Source organism: Heptranchias perlo, chromosome 40, assembly GCF_035084215.1.
Source record: "Heptranchias perlo isolate sHepPer1 chromosome 40, sHepPer1.hap1, whole genome shotgun sequence".
In the NCBI taxonomy this organism is placed as follows: Eukaryota; Metazoa; Chordata; class Chondrichthyes; order Hexanchiformes; family Hexanchidae; genus Heptranchias; species Heptranchias perlo.
The window spans coordinates 14,859,936-14,878,038 of NC_090364.1; the positions used below are offsets into that span (position 1 = coordinate 14,859,936).

The following is an 18,103-nucleotide window of genomic DNA, read 5'->3' on the forward strand; positions in this document are numbered from 1 at the left end:
ACAGATAGGTGTTTCTGCGGCCGCAAACGTGACTCCAGGATGGTATGTTGCCTCCCTGGTGCTAGGGTCAAGGATGTCACGGAGCGGTTGCAGGCCATTCTGGAGGGGAGGGTGAACAGCCAGTAGTCGTGGTCCATCTTGGTACCAACGACATAGGTAAAAAAAAGGGATGAGGTCCTGCAAAGTGAATTTAAGGAGTTAGGAGAAAAATTAAAAAGCAGGACCGCAAAGGTAGTGATCTCAGGATTACTACCAGTGCCACGTGCTATTGAGTATAGGAACAGGAGAATAGACCAGATGAATGCGTGGCTGCAGGGATGGTGTAAGACGGAGTGATTTAGATTCCTGGGACATTGGGACCGGTTCTGGGGAAGGTGGGACCTGTACTTTGATTTGGGTGCTAAAAATTGTGAACAACAGAAGAAATGCAATCAGATTACTCCCTCACTTGTGTCTTCATGTAAACATGGCCAGTGTAAATTGTTACAGTACTATAACAATATGTATGCAAGATACAGTACAATATGTTTCTTCACAAGTATGAATCCTTGAAAACAGCTGTAGTGAAAATTGCTTCACAGGCCTCAGAAAAACAATCACAGTTCCTGGTTAGTTAGAATTTGTGTCTGGTACCAAGTGATTGCAGTTAAGATTAGTGAGCATTTAGAAATGTATGGGTTAACCAAGGACAGCCAGAATGGATTTGTTTAAGGCAAGTTATGCTTAGCAAATTTAAAAGGTTTTTGAAAAATTAACTGAGTGGATAGTTAAAGGGAATGCAGTAGATGTAGTGTATTGATTTTCAGAAGGTTTTCAAGAGGCTTGTTAGAATAATTCAGATGTATGGTATTAGAGGAAATGGAGCAGCATGGATAGAAAATTGGTTGACTGGCAGGAAACAAACAGTTGTTTTGCTCCTATCCCAAAAGTTTTGACTTACATGTGTGTATTTCAATACTGCTTGTGATTTGAATCAGCAAGACACACAATTGGCAAACGCCATCAGTTTTGAAATGGACCAGTAGGTGGAGGGCACCTTGATAGAATGATGTTACACTTTTGTTGCTGTCGGGGGAGGAGAAAAACTGTTTTGAGCATCTTGCTAAATAAGCTCACTTTCTGGCAGATCACATAGCAGTTAGAAGTTTTTTCCTTCCAGCTGAAATGGCTATATAGCCTAGAAATTGGGCGGGCAGGAAGCGTGCACACACTGCCGCAATATTGGGTAAGAGGTGTCGTTTACCTGCACCTGAAACAAGGCCATAGTTCCTTTGCATACGCAAGTAAGCGACCTGACGCCTACTTGAGGTCCTTGCTCCAACATTGGTTTGCCCTGAGGCAGACAGTGCTCCCCCCTCGGTCATCAATCCCTCTCCGGCCTCCGTTTCCCCCCCCACCCCGGCCTCATTTAACCTGAGGGTCACTGTGGCGCTCGCAGACGCCCGATCTTCCTTTAGTCTTTGTCGGAGAGCTCCTCCCGCCACACATGCTTAATATTAATGAGGTCGTGGTCCAATATCTGGGGCTCCTCGGACCTCCCCATTCTGGCGCAGGGTATGTACCCTGCGCCCCCTAACGGCTTATAAATGGGCACTCCTGAATTTTTAGACCATAAAATTATTTTATCTTATAAGAAATTAAAAAGTTACAAAGAAGGTACCACAGTAATACTAGTAATTGCTGAACCCCCAACCTGGAGCACCTGAGTTTGAATAGAGGAATTCTTGCAGCCTGTTTCTGTGCTCATTTTCAAAGCAATGGGTATCTACATTTGTTTCTTTTCATTAGTTGATAAATGTAATGAGATTGTCCACTAGGAGATCAATGAAATAAAATCTTATTTTAGTTAAGTGCTAAAGTCGGGGGTCGGGGGATGCACACGACATCCACTTCACTAACACTTGTAATTTCAAGCAAATTAGCAGTTTGAAAATAAGTACAGGGACATGCTAATGGTGTCAATCATCCCAACATCTGGGATAGCAATTTGTGAACTTTTAAACAAAATAATGCAAACTTTACAGCTTTTATATTTTGTGCTAATAAACTAGGAGATACTGGTATAAAACTCACAAAAACTTACCTTGGGTATTGCTTTGTTGTTGCTGTTATTTTTGCTTCAGGATATCATTTAGTTATTTTCTGTTGCTTATTAAAATTGTCATTTACACCGTTGGTTATGGATTATACAGGTTCACAGGACTGTTGGTGTGAATTTGAGTAAGGTCCTCCACTGCGTCAGCTTCAGAAAGGACAGCTCACTGCTGCAAGGTGGGCTTTCCCTGTTTTTTTCATGACTGTGAGTTGCGTAGTTGAGTTAAATGGTTATTGTAAAGTATAGTTGATTTAAAAGAAAGTGAAGAGGCTCCCCGATGCCCTGAGAGGCGTAGTACTAAGTTAGGGATGGCTAATCTTCCAAATTTGAAGAGACCAAAAAAAATTGTATCTGACGAGCAGCCTTCCTACATTGGGTTCATGGCACTCTTATCAAAGTAAAATAGCCTTAAATGTCCTAAACATGGTTTCCCCAAGGTCTGACAGCTCTGAAGTGGCCCTCATATCAATTTGAAGGTCTATTGTTTAAAGTGCAACCACTCCTGGAGAGTCCTCATTAATCATAGTAGGAAGGGAAGTTTGAAAATCTCCATGCCAGCAAAAATTTTGATTTTTTTTTCATTTAACATACTTGTTAGCTTTGAACACACATTGCACAATAAATCTTTTTCTTATGTTTTCAGTTGTCCCCTTCCATTGTCCTAATTTCAGCTTCACATTTTAATGATTATTCAAATTATTATCAATAAAAATGGGCTTTACCCATACAGTACTCGTCATGGATTTATTTTACATTGTGTGTGTTTGACTCACAAGTTTCTTGCTGCTGAGCTGTGCTTCACACTGCTTTCTGCTGCTCGCAGCTCCTCACAGGATAGTGTTTCCCGGTTCCCACCATACCTCTCTTGAGGGCAAATTTTAACCCCCAAGAACAGGTGGGTTCGGGCCGGGTGGGGAGTAAAAACACTTTGTTTTCAAAGCGGGACCACATCCTGGCTCCAACACGCCTGCTTCTGGGTTTAACCGAGGCTAGTCTGTGTGCGTGTGGAGAGCAGACACCAGGAAGTCCCGCCCCCACTTAAAGCCAGCAGGGTTTCCCATTGTTTCCCATTCACGTCACATGAAAGCAGGAGAGAAGGGTCCATGAGGTGAATGTCTTTATTGCACTGCTTATTGTCCAGGAGGAGCAGGAGTGCTTCATCCAGGCCCAACAAGCTCACTTGGCCAACAGGACGCCCCCGATTGGCTGACCACCCCCCACCCAATAGTGGAAACCCCACCCGATGGGGGACCCCCCACCTACCTATGACTCTTCACCCACCTCCAGCGACCTCTGATCTTCTTCCTGGCCACCTGCCCCCCCCCCCCCCGATCTGTTCCTCAGCCCTCCGATTTGTTCCTCTGCTCCCGATCTGTTCCTCAGGCCCCCCAATCAGTTCCTCAGCCCCCGATCTGTTTCTGTTCCCTCAATCCGTTCCCCTGCCCCCGATCTGTTTCTCTGCCCCCCGATCTGTTTCTCTGCCTCCGAACTGTTCCTCTGCTCCCCCCCCCCAATCTGTTCCTCAACCCCCCGAGCTGTTCCTCGCCACGTCCCGCCCCCCCCCCCCCCCCCGCTGTTCTTCTCCCTGGCCCATGATCCCTCCCTCCCTCTGATCACCAGCTGCCTGCCCGACAGCCAGCCAGCCTGTCAATCAGGCTGGCTGCTGGGTGCAAAACCTGGAAGTGCAATTGATTGACCTGATTAAGGTCGCAATCCCACTTATCTTCTGGGTTTCCCCTACACTCCCTTCCCGCCTTGACGTTAAATTTACCGCTTGGTGTCACTTCATTCTGCTTCCACCTCCTGCTAGCACAATTACTTGCTGAAAAACAAGCAACAGCCAACAGGAAGGTCACACTCATGATGGTTCAGCTACTCGGGGGAGGGGATCAATTTAAATACCAGAGAAGAGCTTTTTTTATTCGTTCATGGGATGTGGGCGTCGCTGGCAATGCCAGCATTTGTTACCCATCCCTAATTGCCCTTGAGAAGGTGGTGGTGAGTCGCCTTCTTGAACCGCTGCAGTCCGTGTGATGAAGGTTCTCCCACAGTGCTGTTAGGTAGGGAGTTCCAGGATTTTGACCCAATGACAATCAAGGAATGGCGATATATTTCCAAGTCGGGATGGTGTGTGACTTGGAGGGGAACGTGCAGGTGGTGTTGTTCCCATGTGCCTGCTGCCCTTATCCTTCTAGGTGGTAGAGGTCGTGGGTTTGGGAGGTGCTGTCGAAGAAGCCGTCGACTTGCTGCAGTGCATCCTGTGGATGGTACACACTGCTGCCACAGTGCGCCGGTGGTGAAGGAAGTGAATGTTTAGGGTGGTGGATGGGGTACTAATTAAGTGGGCTGCTTTGTCCTGGATGGTGTGGAGCTTCTTGAGTGTTGTTGGAGCTGCACTCATCCAGGCAAGCGGAGAGTATTCCATCACACTTCTGACTTGTGCCTTGTAGATGGTGGAAAGGCTTTGGGGAGTCAGGAGGTGAGTCACTTGCCGCAGAATACCCAGATCTGACCTGCTCTTGTAGCCACAGTATTTATGTGGCTGGTCCAGTTAAGTTTCTGGTCAATGGTGACCCCCAGGATGTTGATAGTGGGGGATTCGGCGATGTTAATGCTGTTGAATGTCAAGGGGAGGTGGTTAGACTCTCTCTCTTGTTGGAGATGGTCATTGCCTGGCACTTGTCTGGCGCAGATGTTACTTGCCATTTCTCAGCCCAAGCCTGGATGTTGTCCAGGTCTTGCTGCATGCGGGCTCGGACTGCTTCATTATCTGAGGGGTTGCGAATGGAACTGAACACTGTGCAATCATCAGCAAACATCCCCATTTCTGACCTTATGATGGAGGGAAGGTCATTGATGAAACAGCTGAAGATAGCTGGGCATAAAACGCTGATGATTGGCCTCCAACAACCACTACCATCTTCCTTTGTGCTAGGTATGACTCCAGCCACTGGAGAGTTTTCCCCATGCTTCCCATTAACTTCAATTTTACTAGGGCTCCTCTGGAATTCAGCTCTTTTATCCATGTTTGGACCAAAGCTGTAATGAGGTCTGGAGCCTAGTGGTCCTGGCGGAACCCAAATTGAGCATTGGTGAGCAGGTTATTGGTGATTAAGTGCCGCTTGATAGCGCTGTCGACAACACCTTCCATCACTTGCTGATGATTGAGAGTGGACATATCTGGTAATTGGCCGGATTGGATTTGTCCTGCTTTTTGTGGCAGGACATACCTGGGCAATTTTCCACATTGTCGGGTAGATGCCAGTGTTGTAGCTGTACTGGATCAGCTTGGCTAGAGGCGTGGCTAGTTCTGGAGCACAAGTCTTCAGTACTGCAGTCAGGATATTGTCGGGGCCCATAGCCTTTGTTATATCCAGTGCAATCAGCCGTTTCTTGATATTACTTGGAGTGAATCGAATTGGCTGAAGACTGGCTTCTGTGATGATGGGGATATTGGGAGGAGGCCGAGATGGATATCCACTCGACACTTCTGGCTGTAGATGGTTGCAAACGCTTCAGCCTTGTCTTTTGCACTCACGTGCTGGACTCTGTCATCATTGAGGATGAGGATGTTCATGTAGCCTCTTCCTCCCGTTAGTTGTTTAATTGTCCACCACCATGTGCAACTGGATGTGGCAGGACTGCAGAGCTTTGATCTGATCCGTTGATTGTGGAATCGCTTAGCCCTGCCTATAGCATGTTGCTTCTGCTGTTTAGCATGCATGTAGTCCTGAGTTGTAGCTTCACCAGATTGGCACCTCATTTTTAGGTACACCTGGTGCTGCTCCTGGTATGCTCTTCTACACTCCTCATTGAACCATGGTTGATCCCCCGGCTTGTTGGTAACGGTAGAGTGAGGAATATGCTGGGCCATGAGGTTACAGATTGTGCTGGAATACAATTCTGCTGCTGCTGATGGCCCATAGCACCTCATGGATGCCTAGTTTTGAGCTGCTAGATCTGTTCTCAATCTATCCCATTTAGCATGATGGTAGTGCCACTCAACACGTTGGATGGTGTCCTCCGTGTGAAGACTGGACTTTGTCTCCACAAGGACAGTGCGGTGGTCATTCCTACCAATACTGTCATGGACAGATGCATCTGCGACAGGTAGATTGGTGAGGACGAGGTCAAGTAGGTTTTTCCCTCGTGTTGGTTCGCTCACCACCTGCCACAGTCCCAATCTGGCAGCTATGTCCTTCAGGACTCGGCCAGCTCGGTCAGTAGTGGTGCTACTGAGCCACTCTTGGTGATGGACATTGAAGTCCCCCACCCAGAGAACATACTGTGCCCTTGCTACCCTCAGTGCTTTCTCCAAGTGGTGCTCAACATGGAGGAGGACTGATTCATCAGCTGAGGGAGGGCAGTAGGTGGTAATCAGCAGGAGGTTTCCTTGCCCATGTTTGACCTGATGCCATGAGTTTTCATGGGGTCTGGAGTCAATGTTGAGGACTCCCAGGGCCACTCCCTCCTGACTGTATACCACTGTACCGCCACTTCTGGTGGGATTGTCCTGCCGGTGGGACAGGACATACCCAGGGATGGTGATGGAAGAGTCTGGGATATTGGCTGAAAGGTGTGATTCTGTGAGTATGGCTATGTCAGGCTGTTGCTTGACTAGTCTGTGGGACAGCTCTCCCAATTTTGGCACAAGTCCCCAGATGTTAGTGAGGAGGACTTTACAGGGTCGACTGGGCTTGGCTTGCCTTTGTCGTGTCCGGTGCCTAGTGATCCGATACTGGATGGACCGTCCGGTTTTATTCTTATTGTGACTTTCTGTGGTGAGATTATACAACTGATGGCTTGCTAGGCTATTTCAGAGGGCAGTTAATAATCAACCACATTGCTGTGGGTCTGGAGTCACATATAGGCCAGACCGCGTAAGGTTTCCTTCCCTGAAGGACTTTAATGAACCAGTTGGGTTTTTACGACAATCCGGTAGTTTCGTGGCCACCATTACTGATACTAGTTTTCCAGGAATTGAAGAAATTGGCCACACTTGTCCTGAACTACAGCAAGTTGGTACTGGGGTGCTACAATTAGCTTTAGCACTCCTGGGGGGGAGATCCTGTACTTGATCATTATCCATTGATTTCTGTTGGCAAAAATGTGTCTGTGGATGATGGGTGAGAGCAGAATTGGACTTGGCTATCATGCCATCCACAGTCACACAGCCTAGCTCCCAGATGAAAAATATATTGGGAAAAACTGAGTAATGCCACAGAAATTCACTAGCATTTAAAAAGAAAGGGAAGTGTATGATATCATCTTATTTAGCGACAGCATTTAGAGATCCATTGTGACTTCAACTCACCTAATATCACTGCTCTTTTGTCTCATCTCCTTTTTTGAATAATATAGGAAATGGTGGGCGGAACTTTCAACTTAAAATCCGACATCACCCATTTTACACCTGGGGGAGGGATGTAAAATAGGCAATATCAGATTGGCTGTCTATTATACACTCTGCTTGATTTTCCTTTCCATTTGGCAGTGTGTGTAATGGGCAGATGATCTGATATCGCTCATTTCACGCCCCTGCTGAAGTTGAAAGTTCTGGTGGGTATAATCGTCTTTGTGTTTTTTTTGTGTGAAGGACATTAGTTCCTATTCAGGTACGAGCATCACTAACCTAATAAAAGATCACAGATTTCTCCTGAAGTTAAAAATATTGATGATTTATTAAAAATGTTTTGTGAACCTTTCAGCTCTATCATTGACTTTTTCCCCAGTATGTATTCTTCAGTTTTTGCAGACGGTTCTGAGACACAACTTCATATCTCCGCTGCTTGCTGTTACCGTCTCTTACACCAGGAATCGTCCACTACAAGATAAGGATGCTGTGCTTTATCCACTCTCTTCCCAACAGGTCTTACTACTCTTTTCCCATCTGCAGAATTTTCTAGTTCAGGTAAAGATAGTACCACACAAAAAAACCCTGAAAATCCAGAGTATCCTCTTTGTATCTATCTGTGTCCCAATAATTAGTATGGATGTAATTAGGTGTGGGTAAAGGACACCTTTTGTTTGACGTTGCCGAATATGGCAGTTAGGGCATGTCAGTCTGGAAATGTGCGTACGCTTCTTGCCTGCCATATTTGGTCCTTATCTGAGTAGCACCCGAAAAACGGATGCTAGGTGGACCAAATTCTAGGCCATTGTGTCTATGCAGTCAGTGCCTCAGAAATGATGTCTTAGTGATTCTACTCACAATCTAATTCTGCACAGATTATGCGAGAATTGTCTGTTGGTATCCTGTTTATTCAAGTACAGTCACCACCGCTTACAGCGGGCGCGATCGTGCGAGTGCGGTTTGCCTGCTAAACGTGGTGGCTGGTGTATCGAAGAAATTTCTAGAAAGCATGGAGGTATCAGCTGAGGTGTGTTATTGTATAGTTTCGGAGTAGCAGGGTGGAATAACCGCTAGAGGTTACCATGGGGTGATTTTCAACTGCTGTCCACCTGTTTCTCACCTGAAAAATAGGCAACCCGCTGTGGAAAATCATCTCCCTCCCTCCCATTTACTTCTCACTTCTGGCTTGGCCTACTCATGCAGCTTAGCAGCTCATCCAAATTATGCTGATGAAACCAGAACTTGACAATGGTTTGGGCCTCCTGATGCTGGCTTCAGGCAGGCGGTGAGGCAGCTCCATCAACATCATTTACCGTTTTGAGCGAAAATCGCACCTCTTGTCCCAAAGATGCAACACCTGAAATTTAGCCGTTATTTATACTAATGGGAGGGTGGTTGCAATTGACAGTCCTGTTAAATGCTGAAACTTTAATTGCAGGGAGATGACTTCCTTGTCTGTGCTGCAACTAGTTGTCTGGAAGCATTGATGGAATACTTACACTCTAGGGACCAGGCCACAGGTAATGTTAAAATATAAAGAAAAACAATGAATGCTGAAAATATAAAATGGAAACGTAAAGTCTTGGAAATATACATCAGGTGTGTCAGCAACCGAAAAAAAGATAGATTAAACTTCCTGACAAAGGGTCTGTACTTAAATTAACTTGTCTTTTCTCTTTTAGATGTTGGCACACCTGATGTGTATTTCCAGGACTTTCTGAGGTAGAAATTGGTCCTCGTTGTGCCTGTTTTACAGGTAGAAAACGGAGGCAAAAAGTAACAATTTTGCAGGGCTATGTCCCCCGCCCGAAGGACATCTGAAATATTTGGGTCAGGCAATTTTTCAGGAATCTCCAGCTGATACCTAAAACAGGTGTTAGAGACCTTGCATTTGTTAATGAGGGGCCTATCACCTGTTTTAAGACCCCTCTGCCTAATTGGGCTTCCCTGAGTTTTATAGTTGTGGATGAGGCCTGGTAAGCACCTGCCACTTCCTGGTCTCACAGCAGTCCCAAGGGCTACTGCCGGCCCGCAATTGCCCCCCCCCCTCCTGTTGTCCTTCTCCCCGGGACTTACCCGTGGGCTGCTGCTGAGATGTTTGAAAATGAACCTTATCTTTTGAATAACCTACTGTTTATATATTGTTTTTATTCATGGTGCTTTTTTTGTATGCTTTTGAGTCTTGAATGGAGAGGGGAAGTTATATTCCGTAGATAGTATGCAATGTCCTGGTGAGAGATGATGTTCAGCCTCTGAAGTGTACAGGTTATGAGCATGTATCTGACACAGGCAGCCTGAAAATATATGGAAAATCTGGTAGTCAGCAGTTTAGTGGGAATGGGTCAAGGAAGCAGGAGGTGGGTGGCATGGACAAGATGAGCTTGGAAAGGGCATGAAGGGAGATAGGAGAGAAACAAGAGGGAGACACGGTTTTGGAGCTAGGGCAGGGAGGAGTCTTGAGGAAGTTTGGCTTTGATGGACAAGGAGAAGCAGAAAGCAGCAGAGGCAGCTGAACAAATGGTCTCAATCTTAGTGATAAAGAATTCCAATAATTCCTCACACTTGTTGGAGGTGAGGTTGGAAGGGGAGAGGGGTTTAAGGAGACAATTGGTAATAGAGAAAAGAAGCAAGTGGTATTATTGCTATCCAGGTTGATCCTGGAGCAATGTGCAGTTTTGGCAGAAGAGAGTAAGGCCTGACAGCACTTGATGTGTCCAGCCAGATCTGGTGATGGATGGCTAAACCAGTTGCACACTAGATAAACTCACGCCTGTGCTTCTTAGAGTGAAGGAATGAAGATGGGGGCCATACCAGGGAAACTACCGGAATGGGAGAAAGATTTTTCTGTGAACAAAAGCATTAAAGATGAAGGTGAGGTAGTGATTGAGCAGTCTCATGGCTGCAGAAGTGTCTTGGCAAATGGAGGGCCAAAGGATAGGCATATGGAAGTTTGAACGGGCATTTGTCAGTGATTTGGGGGAGAGTTTTTTCCACAGACGGATACAGAAGGAAGTGCAGTTGGAAGGGGGTTAGTGGGATGTAGGTGGTGAGGGTTATAGGGAACTGGTCAGAGATGACCTTGTCTATGATAGAGACCATGGGATTGGAGAGGCCATGTGAGATGGCAAAGTCGAGAGGGTGGCCATGAATATGGATAAGAGAGTTTATATAAAGGGAAAGGTTTAGGGAGGTCAGGAGGGCAATGAAGTTAGAGGAAGGAGGGTAAGGGGAGCTAAGATGGAGAGGATGAGGGAGGAAAGGAAGGGAGAATATCTCAGTGAGAAACTTGGGGTGGGGTTTAAGAAGGTGAGGTAAGAGGGTGGAATAAGCTGAGTATTGAAAGGAGGAGAAGGTACCAGAGGAGTAGGGGGCCCAAGATGTGATTTGGTGATAAGAACCACACCCCCACCATGGCAATTTGGGCGGCGCAGGTGGTGGAAGGTATAGTCAGGCAGGGAGGCTTCATTATGGTGTTGCCATCCATGAGCCAAGTTTCAGTTGAAGTCAGGAAGTCAGTGCAATCATCCACAATAAGGCGGTAAATGGCAAGGTCCTTACGAGTGAACAGACATTCTGGAGGGAAATACGGAGAGAGGTGGTGAATGTTGATCCCCTGGCAGAGTCCAAGGAGGCAGTGTTGGATGTTGTGATCGGGGCAGGCAGGAGATTGGTGAGCTTCGCTCCCAATAAGTGCACTTTTTTTTATTCGTTCATGGGATGTGGGCGTCGCTGGCAAGGCCAGCATTTATTGCCCATCCCTAGTTGCCCTTGAGAAGGTGATGGTCAGCTGCCTTCTTGAACCGCTGCAGTCCGTGTGGTGAAGGTTCTCCCACAGTGCTGTTAGGAAGGGAGTTCCAGGATTTTGACCCAGCGACGATGAAGGAACGGCAATATATTTCCAAGTCGGGATGGTGTGTGACTTGGAGGGGAACGTGCAGGTGGTGTTGTTCCCATGTGCCTGCTGCCCTTGTCCTTCTAGGTGGTAAAGGTCACGGGTTTTGGAGGTGCTGTCGAAGAAGCCTTGGCGAGTTGCTGCAGTGCATCCTGTGGATGGTACACACTGCAGCCACGGTGCGGCGTTGGTGAAGGGAGTGAATGTTTAGGGTGGTGGATGGGGTGCCAATCAAGCGGGCTGCTTTGTTCTGGATGGTGTGGAGCTTCCTGAGTGTTGTTGGAGCTGCACTCATCCAGGCAAGTGGAGAGTATTCCATCACACTCCTGACTTGTGCCTTGTAGATGGTGGAAAGGCTTTGGGGAGTCAAGAGGTGAGTCACTCGCTGTAGAATACCCAGATCTGACCTGCTCTTGTAGCCACAGTATTTATGTGGCTGGTCCAGTTAAGTTTCTGGTCAATGGTGACCGCCAGGATGTTGATGGTGGGGAATTCGGCGATGGTAATGCCGTTGAATGTCATGGGGAGGTGGTTAGACTCTCTCTCGTCAGAGATGGTCATTGCCTGGCACTTGTCTGGTGCGAATGTTACTTGCCACTTATCAGCCCAAGCCTGGATGTTGTCCAGGTCTTGCTGCATGCGGGCTCGGACTGCTTCATTATCTGAGGGGTTGCAAATGGAACTGAACACTGTGCAATCATCAGCAAACATCCCCATTTCTGACCTTATGATGGAGGGAAGGTCATTGATGAAGCAGCTGAAGATGGTTGGACCTAGGACACTGCCCTCTGAACTCCTGCAGCAATGTCCTGGGGCTGAGGTGATTGACCTCCAACAACCACTACCATCTTCCTTTGTGCTAGGCATGACTCCAGCCACTGGAGAGTTTTCTCCCTGATTCCCATTGACTTCAAATTTACTAGGGCTCCTTGGTGCCACACTCGGTCAAATGCTGCTTTGATGTCAAGGGCAGTTACTCTCACCTCACCTCTGGAATTCAGCTCTTTTGTCCATGTTTGGACCAAGGCTGCAATGAGGTCTGGAGCCGAGTGGTCCTGGCGGAACCCAAACTGAGCATTGGTGAGCAGGTTATTGGTGAGTAAGTGCCGCTTGATAGCGCTGTCGACAACACCTTCCATCACTTGCTGATGATTGAGAGTAGACAGATTCGGTAATTGGCCGGATTGTATTTGTCCTGCTTTTTGTGGACAGGACATACCTGGACAATTTTGCACATTGTCGGGTAGATGCCAGAGTTGTAGCTGTACTGGAACAGTTTGGCTAGAGGCGCAGCTAGTTCTGGAGCACAGCTCTTCAGCACTACAGCCAGGATCTTGTCGGGGTCCATAGCCTTTGCTGTATCCAGTGCACTCAGCCGTTTCTTGATATCACGTGCAGTGAATCGAATTGGCTGAAGACTGGCTTCTGTGATGGTGGGGATGTCAGGAAGAGGCCGAGATGGATCTTACACTCGGCACTTCTGGCTTTAGATGGTTGCAAACGCTTCAGCCTTGTCTTTTGCACTCACGTGCTGGACTCTGCCATCATTGAGGATGGGGATGTTTACAGAGCCTCCTCCTCCCGTTTGTTGTTTAATTGTCCACCACCATTCACGATTGGCTGTGGCAGGACTGCAGAGCTTTGATCGTATCCGTTGGTTGTGGAATCGCTTAGCTCTGTCTATAGCATGTTGCTTCCGCTGTTTGGCATGCATGTAGTCCTGAGTTGTAGCTTCACCAGGTTGGCACCTCATTTTTAGGTACGCCTGGTGCTGCTTCTGGCATGTCTCTTCTACACTCCTAATTGAACCAGGGTTGATCCCCTGGCTTGTTGGTAATGGTAGAGTGAGGAATATGCTGGGCCATGAAGTTACAGATTGTGCTGGAATACAATTCTGCTGCTGCTGATGGCCCACAGCACCTCATGGATGCCCAGTTTTGAGCTGCGAGATCTGTTCTGAATCTATCCCATTTAGCACAGTGATAGTGCCACACAACACATTGGATGGTATCCTCTGCCAAGACGGGACTTCATCTCCACGGGGACTGTGCAGTGGTCACTCCTACCAATACTGTCATGGGCAGATGCATCTGCAACAGGTAAATTGGTGATGACAAGTAGGTTTTTCCCCTCTTGTTGGTTCGCTCACCAACTGCCGCAGGCCCAGTCTGGCAGCCGTGTCCTTCAGGACTCAGCCAGTAGTGATGCTACCGAGCCACTCTTGGTGATGGACATTGAAGTACCCCCACCCAGAGTACATTCTGTGCCCTTGCTACCCTCAGTGCTTCTCAACATGGAGGAGGACGGTAGGTGGTAATGTCTGACCTGATGCCATGAGATTTCATGGGGTCTGTCGTCAATGTTGAGGACTCCCAGGGCCACTCCCTCCTGACTGTATATCACTGTACCACCACCTCTGGTCGGTCTGTCCTGCCGGTGGGACAGGACATACCCAGGGATGGTGATGGAAGAGTCTGGGACATTGGCTGAAAGGTATGATTCTGTGAGTATGGCTACGTCAGGCTGCTGCTTGACTCGTCTGTGCAACAGCTCTCCCAATTTTGGCACAAGTCCCCAGATGTTAGTGAGGAGGACTTTACAGGGTTGACTGGGCTTGGTTTGCCTTTGTCGAGTCCGGTGCCTAGTGGTCCGTCCGATTTATTCTTATGACTTTTTTTAAAGCGAGATTGCACAACTAGCTGGCTTGCTAGGCCATTTCAGCGGGCAATTAAGAATCAACCACTTTGCTATGGGTCTGGAGTAGTTCCTAAAGGACATTAGTGAACCAGATGGGTTTTTACAACAATCCAGTAGTTTCATAGCCACCATTACTGATACTAACTTTTTTAATTCCAGATTTTATTTAATTGAATTTAAATTTCCCCAGTTGCCATGGCAGGATTTGAACTCATAACTCCAGGCCTCTGGATTACTAGTCCAGTGTCATAATCACTATGCTACCGTACCCAGTTAGTACATAAAGTATACTATTCCAGTATACTTCAGAATATGCCAGGCACAGAGAGTAGCTGTCTGCTTATTTAAGGAGGATTCAAGCCTGGGATGGTAGCAGGAGAGTATATTGTACCCTCTACATGGGAAAAGCCAACAACCCCATAAAACTAGATGGTCCTAACCTACTGCTACCTTGCTGTTATGCCAAAGATGATGAATTCTCCAAATCTCCTGTAAAGTGAGTCAGTTACCTGATGAATGCATGCCTGTACTACAACCTGCCTAATGTTTCAGAGATCCCCTGTGACTGCCTGAAATGTCTCTGTGCCATAAAAGTTGAGTGCACCATCGTTTTCATAGCCACAGAGAGAGTAGTGCAGGCAGATGATTGTGGCTGCAGGTCCTCGTTGAATAGATGGCAGATCTTCCCTGTTGCCTCTTTGTTGAAGCACACTGTTCTAATACATATGTCCTTATTAAGATCCTCATAGGACCTGTGTATTCTTTTGAGTGTGTACTATCTGATGGGGTGCTGCTTCATTCTCCTTTCCTTCATCTTCTGCTGTTCCTTCTCTTCCTTCCCCTGCATTATAATGGTATGCCAATAAGGAGTGTTATATCTGCTCCTGAGAAGCCTTCAAAAACGCCTCACTTCTGCTTCTCTCAACTGATCTTGACAGCAGCTGCACCTTATATTTCTCATTTTAACATCTCTTGTGCATTGTGAGCATAAAACCAAGAAGTGGGCTGCATTGCCACTGGCCCTCATTACCATTATCATATATTGTAATGAGCTCACTTAGGACTCAGGAAGGCTAAGAAATGCAGGAGAATTTGGGGGACTGATTTTGGGATGGAAAATCAGCAGAAACAGCTTCCGCCCCAGTTTGTTGGCATAAGACGGTAATGACCCAATTCTATACTGAAAACAGCTTGGAAATTCAGGAGCTGGTGATTGAGCAATACAGTTGGGTCTGTGGCACTCAACGAAAAGTTAGTGTATAACATTACAACGCATAGTGTATATAGGGGAGTTAACACAGAGGTCCAGTAACCATTCAGTAGAGAAACAAGCCAAGCATCTGACTGAACTATATTGAATGTTGACTTAATGTGTACTATATAAAAGAGAGTGTTATGTCGAAGAGCTACTTTGAGTACATTGAACAATATGCTGTTTGTTTAGTTTGCCATGTGGTGTCACAGCCCTGGAGTCGATTCCTTCTTTTCACATTGGTGAATTCTGCAGAGAACTGCCTTCTCAATTCTGGACTCCTCAGACTTTTTGTTTTGGTAAGGAACATCAACATGAGTTACAGCAGATTCCACTTAAATGAATACCTGATTATGAAATATTCCTGTTTAATGCTTACTTTGAGTTCGTTTTTATGAAAAAGGTGTGAGTAAACTGGTGACCAAGACCGGTAGAAAATTTTTCTTCTGTTTTACTAGAAAATATGTTGATAAAAATTAGTCAAAAACATCTTTTGCTTGTTAATGCCCTGATGAAGGCTATTAGTGAAAAACTTTTGTACAGGCAGGTAATTCAGACCTGTGAGCTAGTTATGTGTTCTCATTTAAATTGAGCACTTTAATAAATACCAGTAACCTTGATGTGCAACCAGTGATGACAGTTGATCAAAAATTATTGATGTGAAATTCACTGGATGAAACATAGCAACTGGTTTCAGGTGCAACATGACAACTGAAACTGATACATGATCAGGCTCTATCAAGACATGAAGGAGACTTAATACAAAACTATGAAGTATAATTCCAAAAAGTAAGAGTTTCTTGTCATAGGATTAGTACCTATGCACGATAATGGGAACGTGCAGCAGATCCACTGTACTAAGGATTAATTGTCCTTTGCTGTGTAGTGACCATTGCAATAGGAGCTTGTAAAATGTTTGCACCTGTTTTTGTTTGGGCACAGTTTCAGACCAAATAATGAGGCAGCGCTACCAGCATGCACAGCCTCATTTAAATATTAAAATATATTTTTTAACGTTTTAGCCACTGAGTTTTTTGAGTTTGGTGAGCCTCAGCTATAAAAACTGGGAGCTTGCCTACTGAAGCAGGCATCTTAAAGGAGAAGGTAGGTTTGTGAAGAATTTTTCTTTTGTATTTTTTAGGTTTTCATGTTTCCTTTGTTGCATTTTTGTTATTTTTTCTCCACACCACTACTTTTCTTCATTATTCTTGTTATCTCCCGGTTTTGAAAGAAAGAAATACTTGCATTTATATAGCGTCTTTCACGACCTCCGGACACCCCAAAGCACTTTACAGCCAATTAAGTAATTTTTTAAATGAAGTCACTGTTGTAATGTAGTAATGATATCACACCTGAGGATGGGTGTTCCTTTCATAGCATGACACACTGGGGGTAATTTTAATCCCCAAGAATGGGTGGGCTGGGGGTAGTAAAAACAGTTGAATTCTTCAGTGGGACCGCATCCCGGCTGCAGTGTCTCCACTTCCGGGTTTAACTCAAATGCGTTAGGATGCACACGCGCATCAGAAACCCAGAAGTCCTGTCCCCACTTAAAGCTAGCGGGCCGATACTTAATGGGGCAATGTACCTCATTGTGATAGTTGAGGCACTTAATTTTTTGTGTATTGGAAATGTAAAACGAATTTAACCTTATCTGTTCGGGTTTCCCACCTGTTCTGATTCACGTCAGGTGAAAGCAGGCGGGAAGGGCTGGATCCATGAGGTGAGTGCCTTTATTGGACGGCTTGTTGGCCAGCGTGAGCAGGAGTGCTTCATCCAGGCCCAACAAGCTCACCTGGCGCGACAGGACCCCCGCGATTGTCCGCCCCCGCACCCCCCCTCCAAAGTTGGACCCCTCCCCCGATCTTCTTCATGTCATCCACGTCCCATGATCTCTCCCTCCCTCCCTCCTCTCCGTTTTGCGGTTCCTTTCCCTCCCAATAGTCAGGCAGCCTATCAATCTGGCTGCCTGGGAAACGTGGAAGCACAAATACCTTCAATTGAGTTGCAATTGCAAAATGCGACGCACTCACTTAACTTCCTGGTTTCCCACGCAGATATCTACACTCCTGCTGGGTTCCCGGAGGAGTCCACACTGAATCTCTGCAGTCTGCCTGGGAGTGCATGGTTTCTCAGGGACATCTGCAGTACGGCCCCTCAAAGCAAAGGCTGGAATACCAGTCTTTACATTTCTCATGAATGCTCAGAATGCCGCTATACAGGCCCTGGGCTACATTGTCACATCCTCCTAAGACAGTTAGCTGATTAGATTAGCCCAATAGAGAGAGCAGTTGCGTAAGACCCTTTTAGGCCTCATCTAGAATACTGTGTGCAGTTTTGGTACTCTCCCATGAAACGTGATACAGCGGCCCTGGAAAACGTTCAGAGGAGGGTTACCATACTGAAAGCTCGCTTAAAGTCCCAAGTTACCACAATAGGTTTGGAAAGCTGGCTCGTTTTACTTTAGAAAAGCATACACTGCAAGGAGTTTTGATTGAGTTTTTTAAAATAATGAAAGGATTAGACTCTGTCCATGTAGATAAACTATTTGAGTTAGATAGGTTAGGGAGGATCAGGGAACCTACATATAATCTACATAAGCATAGAACTAGGTTAGATGCCGGGAGGGTTTTCTTTTTGAGGAGGGCCATCAACCTCTAGAACAAGTTGCCAGCATGTGCATTGAGTACAGGTTGGCTCGAAGTGTTCAAACAGAAGTTTGATGAGTTCCTAGTTATCGCCGACTTTCCCACCGAGCACACCCGCTGGGGCTAACTTTGCGAACCTCCTTCCCATCCGGCTCATCTCTCCGTG

The 18,103-nt window shown here is 46.4% G+C and overlaps 1 protein-coding gene across 1 annotated transcript in view; it reads left to right on the forward strand.

Moving 5' to 3' along the window:
• Positions 1 to 18,103, forward strand: part of LOC137305428 (meiosis inhibitor protein 1-like) — a 195,981-nt gene that overhangs the window by 174,886 nt on the left and 2,992 nt on the right. The window contains exons 32-36 of the mRNA XM_067974254.1: positions 2,193 to 2,271; positions 7,828 to 8,006; positions 8,887 to 8,968; positions 15,482 to 15,588; positions 16,980 to 17,012. Of these exons, the coding sequence (XP_067830355.1) occupies positions 2,193 to 2,271; positions 7,828 to 8,006; positions 8,887 to 8,968; positions 15,482 to 15,588; positions 16,980 to 17,012 (480 nt within the window). The remainder of the gene's footprint in view (positions 1 to 2,192; positions 2,272 to 7,827; positions 8,007 to 8,886; positions 8,969 to 15,481; positions 15,589 to 16,979; positions 17,013 to 18,103) is intronic.